The sequence below is a fragment of the Saccoglossus kowalevskii genome, chromosome 2 (genome assembly GCF_978046115.1).
Source record: "Saccoglossus kowalevskii chromosome 2, keSacKowa6.1, whole genome shotgun sequence".
Classification (NCBI taxonomy): Eukaryota; Metazoa; Hemichordata; class Enteropneusta; family Harrimaniidae; genus Saccoglossus; species Saccoglossus kowalevskii.
This window is the reverse complement of record NC_140642.1, coordinates 31082535-31099393: the sequence shown is the minus strand read 5'-3', so window position 1 is coordinate 31099393 and position 16859 is coordinate 31082535. Positions and strand designations below refer to the sequence as shown.

Genomic DNA, 16859 nt, shown 5'->3' with positions numbered 1-16859 from the left:
CTACGTTGCTATCAGAGATCAGTACAGGAATGTAAATGACAGCCTTGATTTTCTATTTGAAAAGCTCAAATGATCAAAATTGACACTTTCCACACTGGAGAACGGTGTCTACCAATATATAATGCTATGCGGGATAGCATCTCTTTTATACAAATGACAAGGTGGCCATACGGGGGGAAAAAAAGAGGAAAAATACTCAGCCCGAGCACACGTGACAGAGCCTGAACACGGTTTGAGTGTTCACGTCGAGACAAGATGATAATATTGCGTTCTAAATTAAGATGGCCAACACAGACTGAATCACGACACAGTTTACGGTGACAGATTGGCCAACTCATTGAATCGAAAATTTCATGACATACTGGCACAAAAATATTAGCGAACGTTAACAAGCTTGACTGATACTACATAATTTGATGTGTAAACCATTTTATCACCCCCATTGAGCTGAGCATGAATGATATGATTAAGGCTGTATGGAAAATGACAAATCTGGTTAATTTTGCTGTCTTCAAAAGTTTTTTTTTTTTTTTTTTTTTTAAACAGCATCAATCCCTAACAAGTCAGGAAATAAACGTCTGGCGATTTGCATCACCGGACTTCTTCTTGATAAAAATTCAAAGGTGAAATGCATAATATATCAAGAGAGGGAGAGAGAAAAATTAAAAGTGAATGACATACGTAGCCTACCATTTATACGGCATCTCTCAGAGATGAACGCATCCCAATAAAATTGCTCAATTTGTCAATTTTTCGCGCTTCTGCCGTTTCATTCTTATTGCTACGCGCAACAGAATGGTCTGCAGCAGCAGGGAAATGTAACAATTGAATTTGTGTAACATTTCACCAAGTTATTATTAAGATTGGTAATAAGAAAACTGAATTATTATCAGGCTTGCATTGGTCATGGTAGCAGTGCCGGCAGAATGTTTGGACATGTGAAGGAAGGTAATGACAAAGATGGAAGGCACTTGAAATAAACAATATAAAGTGGCTGCGTTCAGGTGTTGGTCTGAAAAATGTAAGAGAGCACAAAGATGGAAGAGGGGAAAATAAAGGGAGGGAGGGAGGAGATTATATACAAATATGGATTGCGAGGGTTGGGGTGGAGGAAGGGAAGACAGGAAGAAATTATAACAGCACATATAAACAGGAGCAGGAATGCAGATGAGAGCAGCATATTGAAAGGGAGTGCCAAGTAGCTAGCACCTTTTTAAAAAGAGCTTCATAGACAGACCACCGTACATACAGTAAGGGGGTAACCCAATACAAAAACATTGAAACTAAGTTGAGACCTATACAAGTAAAATACAAACAAACTGATTAAAAAACAATGAAATTGTTTCTCTACAAAGAATGACACTTTTGTGGTAATTTTTTCCTCGTTTGATAGCCGATCCGAAAATGAAAGATGCAGAGGTTGATTGAACATTACCATCGTTGGATAATAAACTCTGTGTCTCTTAACAGTCACCAGTCCATTAATGTGCACTCACGTTTCCTACCCGACAAGCAACTTTCTCAGTTCAACACTTTAAATGGGACTGATTTCTTTCACAAAGTTCTTGGCAATAATGAGTGGTGGTAGAGGGAGCGAATCCGGGACACTGTCTGCAGCTGTGGTGTGAGTGAATGAGAACCGCTCAGACACACGTATAAAGCAGAGCGGGCAACTCCATGCAATGGAACAAACAATAATATTTCTCAGGTATAGCTTTTGGACTGAATGAACCCAAGGTGTTTTGGTATATTATTTTGATGAAAAAACAATTAAAAAAAAAAAATAGAATTCCATCATCAGATTGGTCAATCACACAAACGAAAGTATTAAAGAGAATTGTGCCTGATGCATTTGCCACTCTTTTGAACAGTTTACATACAAATCTCATTAGAAAAACCTGAAGCAAGGCACTTCACCCACTCATGCTGGAACGTTTAATATTTACACTATTGGTCATGCACTAACATTCCACGTAATTATTTTTTCTTGATGAAAATTATTGTGATTTTCGGGGCAAACATTTTTTTTTTTCAAAGCGTACACCAATCATTTCTCACTATCATCTAATGGATCGGTATCTTCATATGTATAAAAACGGCACAAGTGGATCAAGTATCCGGGGGCAGAAAAGACAACAAAACAAACGGAACAACAGATGCTCCCAGTAATTTTGTAAACTTGTCAATCACTTGGAATGTCGGTGCACCAATGTCGATAATGGAGATATTTCAAGTAATTTGATATGTGGAGTGATGTAGTTATATAGTGCATACTGAATGACGGTGAACATTTCCCGACACCGAGTGCCCGATGCATTTAAATGATGCTGATGAATTTCCATTTTTGCTCGCATTCCAAAAGTGAAATGACATAAACGGGGGCTTTTAAATAAGCCGTGCTCATAAACTCAGAACGTATTCGAGTGGATCGCAGAGATGCATGGATTCATCTTCAAAACGATAGAGCGGTGTCGGCAGGATCGAATTAAATTCCTGCGAGACCGTTTACACCAGCCATGAGACAATCGGAAACATGCTTCGGTGCGAGCGCCCATATTGATGGCTGCACAAAATCTATAAACGTAATCGCTGTAGCCTTTCAATGAACATCCAAGAGCGCCGATTTTAGAATTGTTTAACTTGCATCAATCGGGACGCTGATCAAGCGTGCTCTGTCAAAATTAACTGTGGTGCATAAACTGCATACTATATGCGGGGCAATCACTGGGACAAAACGAAAAAAAAAAGGGGGCGGTAACCAGATGAATATTCAAGTTGTGATTGTAAAACAATTAACAAATCTCATGTCAGATGAGATGTGTGTGTAGGATAATGAAGATGTGTTGTGATGTGATGTGTTATATGCTCAAGCCATCTGGTGATGCAATGCCGAGGCGACCAATTCACCTTTCGGAAAACCGGATTATTCCTGTCATTTTATCATTACAAAGCCGAGAAGACCATCAATGGGAATGGAACAGAAGGGGGAAATGTTGGCCAACTTCAGAGAAAAAAAATAAGATTTGAAAAATGAAAATGCAACAGCATATAGCATGGCCAATTTGACAGATGACTCTCCAAGGAAATACCAATTATTGGTGTTGGAAACCACATTGGTAATACACACCAACTTGTGAATGCAAGCACATCGTGAAACTGGCAGACTGTGTGGTGAGCACAACAGTTTAATACAATTATGAAAACACGATTATCGACCAACCATATAACAAAACGTGAACATGGGTATAATCATAATATATTGGGAGAAAAAGCTTGATAAAACAAAATGATAGGATAAAAACAAATAAAATTTTTAATTTGAATATGATTGTTTTGTTAATTAGATCACTCGAAGAAGAAAAAACTAAAAAAACCATATAAATGAAAAACAAATTAAATATGCCAAATAGAGAATGATTGGTCGGGTGGAGGTTATAGATTAAGCAAAGTACATTAGCATACTGAACGAAGAAGGAAGGAAAAAAAAAAAACGGTTGACAGCTCATGCTACGTGCAACATCCGGCTCAAGGAAAGCGACGTAAGTAAAAGTTGTATTCTAAAGCTTGGACAGAGTGAGGAATTCCTAACACACCTTAAAATACTCACCCCACCACACGGTTCCCCGTAAACCACAGAGATATCATACACCGACAAGAAGACTCAAACCGGATAATCACTGCGTGACGAACATACAAATCACGAAGCGATGCATCATGAAATAAATGCATCACCGACTCATGCTTTCCCCTTATACGAGTAGAACTAGATAGGAAGACGAGGACAGATAGATGAGATGAGATGATCACGGCAAGGGCCGACTACCATCAAAAAGTACTTATTATTATTGTGATTAGTATTCAGTGTAGAGTTGGTTGCTAGTTCCCATTCTTTGGAGTCTTTAATTGGACAGACCTCCTATGAGTACAGGACGATGCAGAGTTGTTGAAGAGCTCTGAGTGTACACCTGTGAGGATATCTCAAATGGATGACTATTTAAAATACGCAACAATAGAGAAGACTTGAAACTCTCACTTTGCCCCATTAGTCTTTATTCTGGCCATTCAGTGTTTTAATGATAACCAAAACCAATAGTCTACTGTACTTAAACAAACACGCCCGCAAGTTGACAACAAACCATCACTCACCCTGGCAACTAGCTCTAAACAACTGTTGCTTATAACAGCACGTGCACACACACATACACACACTCACACCTGCACAGATCTTTTTCTTAAAGTGTTATACGGATGTTATCTTAGACTAATTGAAGCTGTTAGCAAACAACTGCAGCTGAAAAACGTATTGGAGAAGAGGGTGGTGGTGAAGGGGAGGGGGGAAGGGGAGGAGGTACCGATATGTTTTGAGAGAGCTATATCAACAGATCATTCTTATACAACATAGTGACAGCCCATTTTTTTTTTAAATTGAAATTAAAATTCTCCAACACATAAGATAATTAGAAAACGAGGTGGTCATTAATCATTGCACAATGGCAGTGTGTTATTGATCTGCGATTATGAAAAAAAAAGCACACAATGGCACGAACTTCAATTCGATTCCAACTTTTTATATTTAACCACTATGTCAATAACAATCAAAAGCAAATTTCAAATGAAATGAAACTATTGGGACACCAGCTGCATTGCAGACAAATTTTTCAATTTTACACAGCACTGCACAAATCACCCTGCGAAAAAAAAAATTGCACTACATAAATATCAAATCTCTCCCTCCCTCCCTCATCTAAGAGAAAGCCTATACTGACAGATACATTCCAACAAAGTAGCGGAGGCATTCCAATAAACATCCAAAACATCGCTGCGTGACAAGGTGTTAATGGTAGTGTTGCCTGCAGAGAACTCAGTATCTTTCAGCATGGAATTAAAGAAGGGGGAAAAAAACGATCAATTGGCAAAAAGGTTTTCTGGAAGGTATTTCAACTGACGATAGCGAGGTATGAGCCACTACAGAGAACAAAAACTCACACTGTTTACTTTGTACATATGAAACCTGCAGATCTGGCTTCCCCTTTTCAGCGGGATAGAGAGCTAAAAAATTGTTGTCCTGATGATGGAATGTCTGTCACCTGCCTATAAAGTGTTCGCCTGTCCCCGATTTCGATAATACTTTCAACTATGCAAGATGCATTGGTAGATGTATGTTGTTGTTAGACTACCACCCTCGAAGTCTCTTTTTGTTTGTTTCTTTCTTTTTTTTTATTTCAGCTTTCCTCCCACTCTAAACTGTCCACAAAAGCCACAAAAGAGCCTTGTAGCAAAAATGTTTCTTGTATTTTGCAAGGGCACAAAGGCAAAATGTGTGAAGCAATCTACCAAATAAATAATGCAAAGGGGATAGAGCAGATAATGTTGACACAGGGCTTAGCAAAATTCCCCTGCCAGGAGATGGACTGCCAAACAAGAAAGGGGGTGTGGAAATCTTGGTGCACTAAGCTTGTTACCCAAGAGCCGTTTACTTTCTTTGAGTACAATTGCAAAGTCCATTTCTTAACCGCTTGGCTAAAGTTGTTTACTCAAGACCGTTGAGGTGGCAAACTATGCAGTTGTCACTAGCAGCATGGTGGTTGCATGCTAGTAGTGAGTTCACAAAATTCAGGAAAAAGAAAAAAGAAAAGAAAAAAAAAAAGTTACAATAAATGTGTACACTGTCAATTTGGTGACCCACAGATATACTGTCTGATACATGAGAAAAGTGGGTGGCTGGGTTCTATTGGCCATTCCAGTAAAAAGTAGACATTTCGATTTTCTTTACATTTGCTCAGGAAAATCCATATTGGGATACTTATCTGTGGTTGAACGTAAGACAAAGGGCTGGCAGGTGCCCAGTGTTACGTATTATGATTAGATACAGCAGTATCACTCAAAACAAATGACTTGAATTAAACACAGTACAAAGTGCAGAGACACCAGTCCTATCAGATAGGGTTACTTTCTCGCTCACTCTCTGGCTTTTTCTTTTTTAAAGTTGTAAAAAAAAAATGAAAAAAAAAACTTTTGAAGAGTTTTTCTTTGTATACAAGGCCACAGGAAAGATTAAAATCTATATTGTTTAGATATCTGATGTTTTAAACAGTTATTTTGGCTTTTTTCACCAATGGCAAGCCAATGCCCAGTCGATGCACCAGCCACAGGTGAAGGACCTTCTGTGTTCAATCGATCTGGTAGATGGGGTATGCATCATAAAATTCAACAAAACAAAACTAAAAAGAGGGGGCTGGATATGTTAACCACCTTTTTGGTAGAGAAGAAAAGACAATTGCATCCGCTAATAGTTCATAAGGAGACAGCTCTCTTAAGTAACTCTGTGAGAGTGCTGTAATAGTATCGATTCGTTTGTATCAAAAAGACATTCAATCCTCAAAAAAAACACAATTGTCATCCTAAGTAACATGTGCAGATTTTTAACCAGCGATGATCACTTTATTGGCAGTGTAAACGTGTCCCCAGATATTTTAAAACTTGAAATAAATTTAAAACAGACATTTTTGCACAATCTAGTCAAAACAACATGATATCAATCCACACTCTGCGTAAAAAGGTTTGAAGAGCGAGACACACACAAAAAAAAAACCCACATCAGAACAGCGAAAATGTCATAATAGGATTTAATGTAACAATCCATCATTCCACTGTGTATGTTGATTCAGTCTGCGCCGTTGAAAATTTTTCAGAAATGACAACAACACAAAAAAAGAGAGAAAGTACAAATAGAAAGAAAACCGTGGTGATTAATCCTTTCCTGTCTGGTCGTAAAGTGATTCGTACACGAGACTGTGTCAAAGTAAAAAAAAAAGGAAGGAAGACAAAAATAAATCTTAACACGATCTATCAATAAGGTACTGTATGTGTGTAAATATGCAAGGCTGACCAAATACGCCGCAATGTAAATAATCCTGCCTGGGCAGCAGTGTTAAGTGACAGGAAGGCAGACAAGGGAAGAGATGGGAAGGGCACAGAATGGCGGCCGCTGCTATTTATACAAAACACTACTTTTAAACATATGGAATCATAAATAATGATTAAATAAACATTAATATAATATTAAATTGAATGTATGAAAAGATGAAAATTCAGCGATAAATTGCAACAAGGCATTAGGTACCTGAAGAGACAAAATCATTTGAGTTCAGCTATTCTTTAAATAAACTAAATGTAATATCACATACTGAGAAGATACCAGATTAAAGTATACCTAGTTTGCAAAAAAAAAAGTACATGTCCATGTTGCAGTTTCATTCCCACCTTTACCCATGCTAATCTTAATGCCAACTATGAGCCAAGGTCAAACACCATAAGCTTTCACAATAAGGTGAAAGCTCAGCCCTGCCACAGATGAAGTCAATACTTTCCCAAATAATCAACTTCTGGTTCAAGAAAGAAAGAAAAAGAAAAAAACAAACAAAACACAAAAGAACAAGAAATCTTTTCCATTGAAAGAAATAAATTTGAATAATCTCTAACTACTTATTGTACAAAATAAGTGATATTTGAAAAATAGTGAAAAATGCAGCTAGCTGGATTGATGCCATAGAAATTGGTCAATGGTATAAATATAAAAACAAATGATGTACTGCTTTGAAACTGTGAGGGCGCTGTTGTAATCCTCAGTGTATCCTCAGGGGCAGACATCCGGGCATTTTCACTGCCTGGCAACCCTCGCGGTGAAAACAAAAGCAAAACTTGCAGAAAACGGTACTTTGGGATGATTGTTGAGACTCCCCTGAACAGTGTAACAAGATTAGCCCTACATGTGTAACAAATATGAATTTGGTTATTCAGGATTACTTCAAAGTTGAGTTTGTGTTGTTTTCTCGAATTTTCACCGGCTCGACCGGCGTTCCACAGCAGCGCGCACAGACCCCATAGAAATGCATGTACAGTGGTGCGCGTCTTAGCAACGTGGAACGTCTTGTGACGTAACTTTGCCCAGAGGATTGAAGGGTAGTTGGCCAAAAAAATGACAAAAAAACACCACATAACCAAAAACCAGATTACTGTTCATGCTTACAATGTGAAGCAAAAACCTAATTATAAAGATTGACAATAGCAATAGAAATAATCATAGAGCACACCTACTTAGTTTTTAACTAATCATGACAAAGATAAAAAAAAAATCTTGTCATATAGTCTGCTTTATGGTTTATGAAGACATCACACAAAAAAATAACACAAGATAAATGCAAACGTTTTCTGCGCACAACTCAATATAAGAAATGTATACCCAATGAACAGCACCCTCTATAAAAAAAAATACCACTTTATATAAACAAAAGGATGCTTCAGCACACCACTAGAGGGGGCAAGATTCCTGAGAAAATAGTCTTACAAGCGTCTTCATTATTTGCGTCATCGCAAACAGAATGGGCATCAGAATACATGCAAGTGAACTTGACATCAAATCAGCCATGTTAATTTCAAATACTTTACCTGTGCTGCAAGGAGTCAGGTAAAAACATGTCAGATCAAATCTTTCCTGCAACTAAACTTGTTTAACAATTGTGACTACCCTTACCTCTCTGATTATAATTACGATCGTCACTATAAGATCCTCTGTGTTGGTACGGGTATGATCTTCCGGTTGGGGTTGCAAGAAGACTCTGTGGCGGAGGAGCGTTGGAGTACGCCCCACGCATTGAATGCCTGTTTCAGGGAAAGGAGAGAATAACAATTTTATAAATTAGATAAGCATTGCCTTTTCTCTGCAAGGATGGGGTAGACTTGCATATAAAATAATGAAAAAACTAGGCAATAGGGCTACCACCTTAGAACCACCACCTTAGAACTAACACAATAGTGGCAGGAAAGAAGAAAAAACATGCAGAAAAATAAATGTATTGTCTCTTTGGGAAAAAAAAATAGAGAACATCAAAGGACATACTAAACCAGAATTGCTAAAAGAGGATATAGAATGTAGTTTAAAGATGCTACCGGAAGAAAACTATTGTTCATGCTAAAGACAACAAGGTAAAGAGTAAACAATGCAAACCGCCTAGAGAACAAACCATTAATACCCATCACCATGATTTTTAACACTACAACCCCATGGTGAAATGAGCTACAACTCGCACCCTACCTGACCATTCTATGGCCGCCAGCATCCAGCGATGCACTCGGACCCGATCGACGTCTGAAACCAACTTGTGGGCGATACGATGTATTAGGATTTCGATTGTTGAAATCCTCCGGCTTGAGTACACGTTCTGGTAGTCTAATGAATCAGAATATTTTATTAAACAGGGGAAAAGAGAAAGAATGCCATGCACAGACAGGTGCGAGGATCAGGGTGGTGAGAGAGAGGGATGTGAAAAAGGAAGAAGAAGTGCCAAGAGAAACGGGTTTCAAGACACAAAGAACTGAAAAATACTAGCATTCATTGTGATAACAGTGGAGAGGTCGGAAGAAATTAACTACAAGCACAGATCCAGATTGGAGAGAGATGGTCATAACATGTGGCAATTATCAGCGTCTTACGATGAGAGTGCATTAGTCGAGTGGAAGAAAGAACAGTACAGCCACACTGTCAACTGAGACATGCTGCGTAAATACATATTCATGAGGAATGAAGAAAGATTGTGCAACGCAAAAACAGGGAAACATGCAAATGGATTTTATCACCAAGCTTAACTGAAAAGAAAATTGCATTGTATGCATGCATTTTAACGATCCATCAAGAACAATATTTCGTTATCTCAGTTAACGTATTCACTTCTCTGGATATTCAAATGAAAGCAATTTGTTGTGAACTTTGCTGACCATAGAACACAAGTTGATTACCCAATAAAATTATTCCAAATATTATGTGCCAGTAAGAGAATCAGTAGTTTTGTTTATTTCACTTGGTATAATAAATCAACTTATGACTTGAAGTTTGAAGTGCATAATCAACTACCATACATTCTAATAAGTAATCAAGAGAAGTTATTCAATTCAGTGAGTATATATATATATATATATATATATATATATATATATGCTCATAGATGTTATTGTTAACTCGTAGAACTGTGTGGTTAACTCGTAGAACTGTGTGGCTAACTCGTAGATCTGTGTGGCTAACTCGTAGATCTGTGTGGCTAACTCGTAGATCTGTGTGGCTAACTCGTAGATCTGTGTGGCTAACTCGTAGATCTGTGTGGCTAACTCGTAGATCTGTGTGGCTAACTCGTAGATCTGTGTGGCTAACTCGTAGATCTGTGTGGCTAACTCGTAGATCTGTGTGGCTAACTCGTAGATCTGTGTGGCTAACTCGTAGATCTGTGTGGCTAACTCGTAGATCTGTGTGGCTAACTCGTAGATCTGTGTGGCTAACTCGTAGATCTGTGTGGCTAACTCGTAGATCTGTGTGGCTAACTCGTAGATCTGTGTGGCTAACTCATAGATCTGTGTGGCTAACTCATAATCTGTGTGGCTAACTCATAGATCTGTGTGGCTAACTCGTAGATCTCTGTGGCTAACTCGTAGATCTGTATGGTTAACTCATAGAACTGAGTGGTTAACTCGTAGAATTGTGTGGTTAACTCGTAGATCTGTGTGGTTAACTCGTAGATCTGTGTGGTTAACTTGTAGATCTGTGTGGTTAACTTGTAGATCTGTGTGGTTAACGCGTAGATCTGTGCGGTTAACGCATAGATCCGAGTGGTTAACGCATAGATCCGAGTGGTTAACTTGTAGATCCGAGCGGTTAACTCGTAGATCCGAGCGGTTAACTCGTAGATCCGAGCGGTTAACTCGTAGATCCGAGCGGTTAACTCGTAGATCCGAGCAGTTAACTCGTAGATCCGAGCAGTTAACTCGTAGATCCGAGCGGTTAACTCGTAGATCTGTGTGGTTAACTCGTAGATCTGTGTGGTTAACTCGTAGATCTGTGTGGTTAACTCGTAGATCTGTGTGGTTAACTCGTAGATCTGTGTGGTTAACTCATAGATCTGTATGGTTAACTCATAGATCTGTATGGTTAACTTATAGATATGTATGGTTAACTCATAGATCTGTGTAGTTAACTCATAGATCTGTGAGGTTAACTCATAGATTCAAGTGATTAACTCATAGATTCAAGTGATTAACTCAGATCTGTAAGGTTAACTCATAGATCTGTGTGGTTAACTCGTAGATTCGAGTGGTTAACTCAGATTTGTATGGTTAACTCATAGATAGTGTTGTTAACTCATAGTGTTGTTAACTTGTAGATCTGTGTAGTTAACTCATAGATTCAAGTGATTAACTCATAGATCTGTGTGACTGACTCATAGATTCAAGTGACTAACTCGTGGATCTGTGTGGTTAACTCGTGGATCTGTGTGGTTAACTCGTAGATCTGTGTGGTTAACTCGTAGATCTGTGTGGTTAACTCGTAGATCTGTGTGGTTAACTCGTAGATCTGTGTGGTTAACTCGTAGATCTGTGTGGTTAACTCGTAGATCTGTGTGGTTAACTCGTAGATCTGTGTGGTTAACTCGTAGATCTGTGTGGTTAACTCGTAGATCTGTGTGGTTAACTCGTAGATCTGTGTGGTTAACTCGTAGATCTGTGTGGTTAACTCGTAGATCTGTGTGGTTAACTCGTAGATCTGTGTGGTTAACTCGTAGATCTGTGTGGTTAACTCGTAGATCTGTGTGGTTAACTCGTAGATCTGTGTGGTTAACTCGTAGAACTGTGAGTATAACTTACGAAGGTTACACTTACTTGGCTCCAGGTAACAGTTTGGCTGAAAAGACATGGTCTTCGGGATATTGAGGGTCCCTGAATGAAACACTGTGAATGAGTCAAAAAGAACATGTGATAGAAGATACAAAACCAAAAGGTAATTTTTTTTTTCAGTAAGATAATTTAAATTTTTTTTGTAGTGTATTATGGCAAGGTCTAAGATTTGATCTGTGAAAATCATGACTGAGTAAAAATAATTTTTGCACTCTGATAAGCTATTCCATCTGAGCAAGGAAATTGAATGGATATTAAATGTGCATTATTTTCAACTGGTTGTGGATCACTCAATAGAGCAAATACAGAGCAAATTTGTTAAAATATAAAATTGATAAAATATGACCACCTGGCAGCCACTTTTTGCATATCACTCAAAAAAAATGTAAATTGCAATGTAAACAAGCTGTTGGCAATGCACATTTCAATTAAATGAATAAATCTGAGTGAAATCTACCTCAGGGGTCTATATGTATAATATCAAAGCAATCAGACTTGCAGTTTCCAACAAGAAGTCGAAAATATCACTTTCCCCAAAAAATGACAAAAATATTCATCCAAATTAGAGATTTGAAGATATCATAACGAAATGAACAAATCTGGGAAAGGTCTGCCCAAAGTACATATACACAAAGTATCAAAGCAATAGAGTTATAGTTTTCAAGAAGAAGCCGAAAAAGTAAAAAGTCGACACGGACGACGGACAATCACTCGTATGATAAACTCTGCTTGACAAAGTCGACAGCGGAGCTAAAAGTCAGACTGCAACAAGTCAGAAATAACATGACGCTTACCTTAGTACTTCAGTATTACGCAAATCTTCTAGCATCGGTAATGGGGACTTCCTCGGTCTGAATAGAAATTATATTATAATTATATTATATTTACATATTATAATTACACCAGTAAGTCAACTATGCTATCAAACATAACTAATATACAACTGCTATTAGACCCCAGATGTTAAATACTGTAGAATACTTAATTTTCACTTGGAATTTATTGTCGTCATTTTTACTGAAGGGATGATTCCGTGAAAATAAAATCCAGCGAATATACTTTTTTTCCTATATTTCACATTAAACCCATCAAAAATCAGTGAAAATAAATTCCATACAAAACGCCCAATCTGCGATAATTAATCCCAGCGAAAATAAAGTATTCCACAGTAGCAGATACATGTACATGTATACACGAATATCTTTCATGAACCAGCTTTCATTCTAAACTGAGATAAACTCAAGGGATGAAAATTAGAATTAACACTAACTAAATTACTGTTGGAAAGCACCATGGTCGATGATTCACGCAGGAACATTTGTTCAATGCAAGTTGTGCATCTAACTCAATACACTCAACATAGTATTTTACCATGCAGTGTATTCAGTGTTATTTCTTTATTTAATAACTCTGTGGTACAGAGCGAATAAAAGTCTGTTATATCGCTGAACAAAATTATTCTCAAAAAAAGAATCAAGCATGTATTGCCAATGTACATTTAATACCAAAGTAACTTGCATTATATTTATTGAAAAGCAACTCATAACAGCTAAAGAGATTACATTCGTTACTTACTCTCCAGGCATGCACACAAACTCGTCGGCCCATATGGTTCCTGACATACCCTCTGTCAGTTTGGGGTTCATGTCCACTGGCTGTAAAATGTAGAAATAATGATGATCAGTTTTGTGGTTTTATGGGGTCAAAATACTGCCTAATTTTCACATTTTGATGATTTATTGAAGGTGTTTCTGAAGACAAAATTCACAGAAGCCAGAGAAATATTCACTGTGACACCATGGCTTAAAGAATCGAGGAAACTATTCACTGTGATACCCCGTTCTTAAGGACACCAGTGAAATATTCATTTGCAAATCATAATACAGTAACATAATACTTTACAGATACACATACATACACATACCTCACTGAAGTCACCACCATCATACAACTCCTTGAAGAAGTCATATGCTGGGTGTTTTTTACCAACAAACAGTCTGTCACTCCCAAGACCATTCCTGTGAACTAAAAAAAAAGAAGTGTTTGTGTTTTATCTCAAAACTAATCAAAGGTACAATTAAAACCATTTTAAGAAAACAAATAAATAAAACTGTGAATTTGGACGTTTCCCCAAAAATGTTTGAACAACATTGTTGTTGCAAAATCATCTGTGTACTGTAACATATTATCAAAATACAGACACACACCCCACCACATCCCGCTACACCCACTCACTGCAGGAGCTGTGTGCAGTATGGTGACTGTAGACTTACTTTCTTCAGGTGTCAAGTCTGAATACACGCCCACAAGGGCTTCTTTCAGTCTTTTCTCATCTACAAATGGTAGCAGCGCCACTCCTACAAATTAGAAATACAGCATGTATTATAAAAAGTGAAGTCTATTTTTGTTATTTGGTTTTTCATAGTGGTAATAGAAACTGTGCAATTCTGTAGGTTGTTACAATTAAAAATAACATTGCATGTTTTAGGCGTAGTATCAAACGGAATGACTCGCGTACAGTCAGCTTTCAATTTTGGTGCATGCCATTTATGGTACAATGTAGTACAATTTTCACTCATAATAACATGGAAATGTGCAACAAAATATTCATGAGTTAGAACAATTGGAAATTGTTCTCACCATCAACAGATATTAGCTTACCTTGCCATGCATATCTCTTGCCGTTTAAATCGATTGCGAAATCATCGGGATAAAAATCTATGATAGGAGAATCCTGTGTAGAGACAAATCAAGATTATCTCATTTTATGAATGAGAAATGATGAACACAATGAAATTCAAGAAGGTAACTGGTAGTTGTACTTGCTCACAAGTATTACTAGTACATGTATTGTGAAAGGCTGTAATTTTATATGATATCATTAGACAATTTTCTGAATTTTTGTGCAAGGCTGCAATTGCAGTTGATGCAGATAAAACAAACAATGCAGCATTCATACGTACATACACGGATCAGTCATGCTATGTCATTCGCCATCGTAAAACAAGATATAGTATCCCCTATTAATAACTCATGCACTTATGTAAATATGATCAAGGTGTATTTCTGATAAAAAAGTCATATTTTAATGGCTGAGAATACAGTGAATGCAAAACTGCAAGAGATCAAATACGAGGAGATTAAATGCGGATTACTTACTGGGTCGCTCATTAGTTTTCTCCATGTTTCAGGTAAAAACTGTCCACTAGCAGAGGGAAACACTCCCATTAACTGCTCAAGCGGTTTAAACTGGAAATTAACACAGTGAAACAATTAATACATTGCCTTAGAGGGAAGGATATATTAATGCTGCTCCATTAAAACATTACAATAAGTTACAGCAAAGTTGTCTCTCTGTAGCACAGAAAAAAAAATTGCCTCGATTATACAAATGTCTGAACTCCATCCACGAAAAACACCAAGCAAATAGCAGACCAAAATCAAGCACAATTCAACCAAATCTATTTATCATTACTAAAAAACAATGTACTGAAACTTACAGGTTTGGTACCTTTCTCAAAGTCATTTGGAAGCTTGCCAATATCTATAAAGTTAGCCGCAAAGGGAGCATAGTGAAATGGAAAGTACCACTTCCAGGACGGGCATCCTTGGTAGTAATATCTCAACACCCAGCACAGTCCTTCAACATAGGAACTCACCTGTAATAATAATCAGAAGAAATAAACTTTTCTTCTCATAAATAGGCCAAAATATTGCACGACTTGGCTGTACAAAAAAAAACATTCAGTCTGCGCCGATGGCCGTATACACATACAGGGCCCAATGTGAATTGGAAGAGCATTTTATTTATAGTTTTGTGATATGTCTTCCAACTTTCAAGGTAAATAAACTCAAAAAATGTACAGTATAGACTGCCAGAGCATGAACAAGGATTGTCTCAATATCTTACTGTTATCGCAATGGTAAAGAACAGTCATGTGTGTCAAAGTATACACAAATTTGATGGTGGAACCTTCAGCATAAAGTGTATTGAATGTCCTATTTGTTATCATGCTCTCTGCTAAAACTACTGTAAAAATTTAATTTCACTAATTTGTCGGGGAAACAAGTTTTATTGTTATTTTACATTTTCGTGTAGATTTAATTTAGTTAAAAATAGTTAAATTAAAACCCAGTGAACGCTCATTTAATGCATTTACAGTACAATACAATGGCATAATAAAACTGGTCTATTAAAGTACCGGGGGTAGTACATGTAGTTCTACAAGAACCATTTCAGGGAGCGAAGACCAAACATTGACTCAATTGGGAAAAGTACATTTGCTCTTAGATCAAGTACACGTACATAAGCTGAAGTTCAACTGTATGATCACGTCAACTTAAAAAACAGAATGTGGTTATGCACTTCCTAACACTTACCACGCTTTAAACAAACTGTTCATTATTCTCAGACACATCAAATTTTAACTTGTAGTACCTATCTTTCCAACACTTACCACACTTTGAACAAACTGTTCATCATTCTCAGACACGTCAAATTTTAACTTGTAGTACCTATCTTTCCAACCATCTTCCCACAGCCTGAAATGAAACAAAATGAAACAAAGTGTAATGACTGTAACATCAAAACTGAAAAGTTTGAAATGAAACTGTAGAACATGCAATAAAAGAATGTGTAAAAGAAAATGATACAGGTGCATTAATATACATGTGCAGTGATAAATTACAATAAGTGAAGTCAATTACCATATGTAACATTTCCTTTTGTATATTTCTCCCTATGTTTCAAGCTAAGCCAGCCCCCCCCCCCCCCCCCCATTTCTGTTTGACCATAACCATCAATCAATAATGGCTCTTGTATTATTACATTAACAGTATTACAGGGTCCTACTATTTAACGCCCGGACACGCGAGGGAGTGTCCGGGCACGCGCGGAGGCGAACAGGGGGGAATACCTAACGCGCGGGGCAGCGGCAGCAATCCTTGTACTGTATAATATTCGTTTATGCTCAAAATTTGAACCGGAGTGGCGAATTCGAGCAGCTATCCACACTTTTTATGATCGACGCCCGGGCATTCCGGCGAGTCGAGTCCGCCATGTTGTTTACTAATTTTGGTTAGCGTTTAACAATAGGACAATACCATTCGATCCATGGGGGTGACAGTCCTACGAATGTGCC

The 16859-nt window shown here is 37.6% G+C and overlaps 1 protein-coding gene across 1 annotated transcript in view; it reads right to left on the bottom strand.

Moving 5' to 3' along the window:
- LOC100376752 (5'-3' exoribonuclease 2) overlaps nucleotides 1-16859 on the bottom strand; it is a 100605-nt gene that overhangs the window by 64721 nt on the left and 19025 nt on the right. Inside the window, exons 20-30 of the mRNA XM_002741135.4 lie at nucleotides 16176-16260; nucleotides 15219-15377; nucleotides 14878-14967; nucleotides 14380-14452; nucleotides 13992-14075; nucleotides 13643-13743; nucleotides 13294-13373; nucleotides 12513-12569; nucleotides 11704-11772; nucleotides 9095-9229; nucleotides 8534-8661 (exon numbers count right to left, since the gene is read on the bottom strand). Coding sequence (XP_002741181.1) covers nucleotides 8534-8661; nucleotides 9095-9229; nucleotides 11704-11772; nucleotides 12513-12569; nucleotides 13294-13373; nucleotides 13643-13743; nucleotides 13992-14075; nucleotides 14380-14452; nucleotides 14878-14967; nucleotides 15219-15377; nucleotides 16176-16260 — 1061 coding nt within the window. The remainder of the gene's footprint in view (nucleotides 1-8533; nucleotides 8662-9094; nucleotides 9230-11703; nucleotides 11773-12512; nucleotides 12570-13293; nucleotides 13374-13642; nucleotides 13744-13991; nucleotides 14076-14379; nucleotides 14453-14877; nucleotides 14968-15218; nucleotides 15378-16175; nucleotides 16261-16859) is intronic.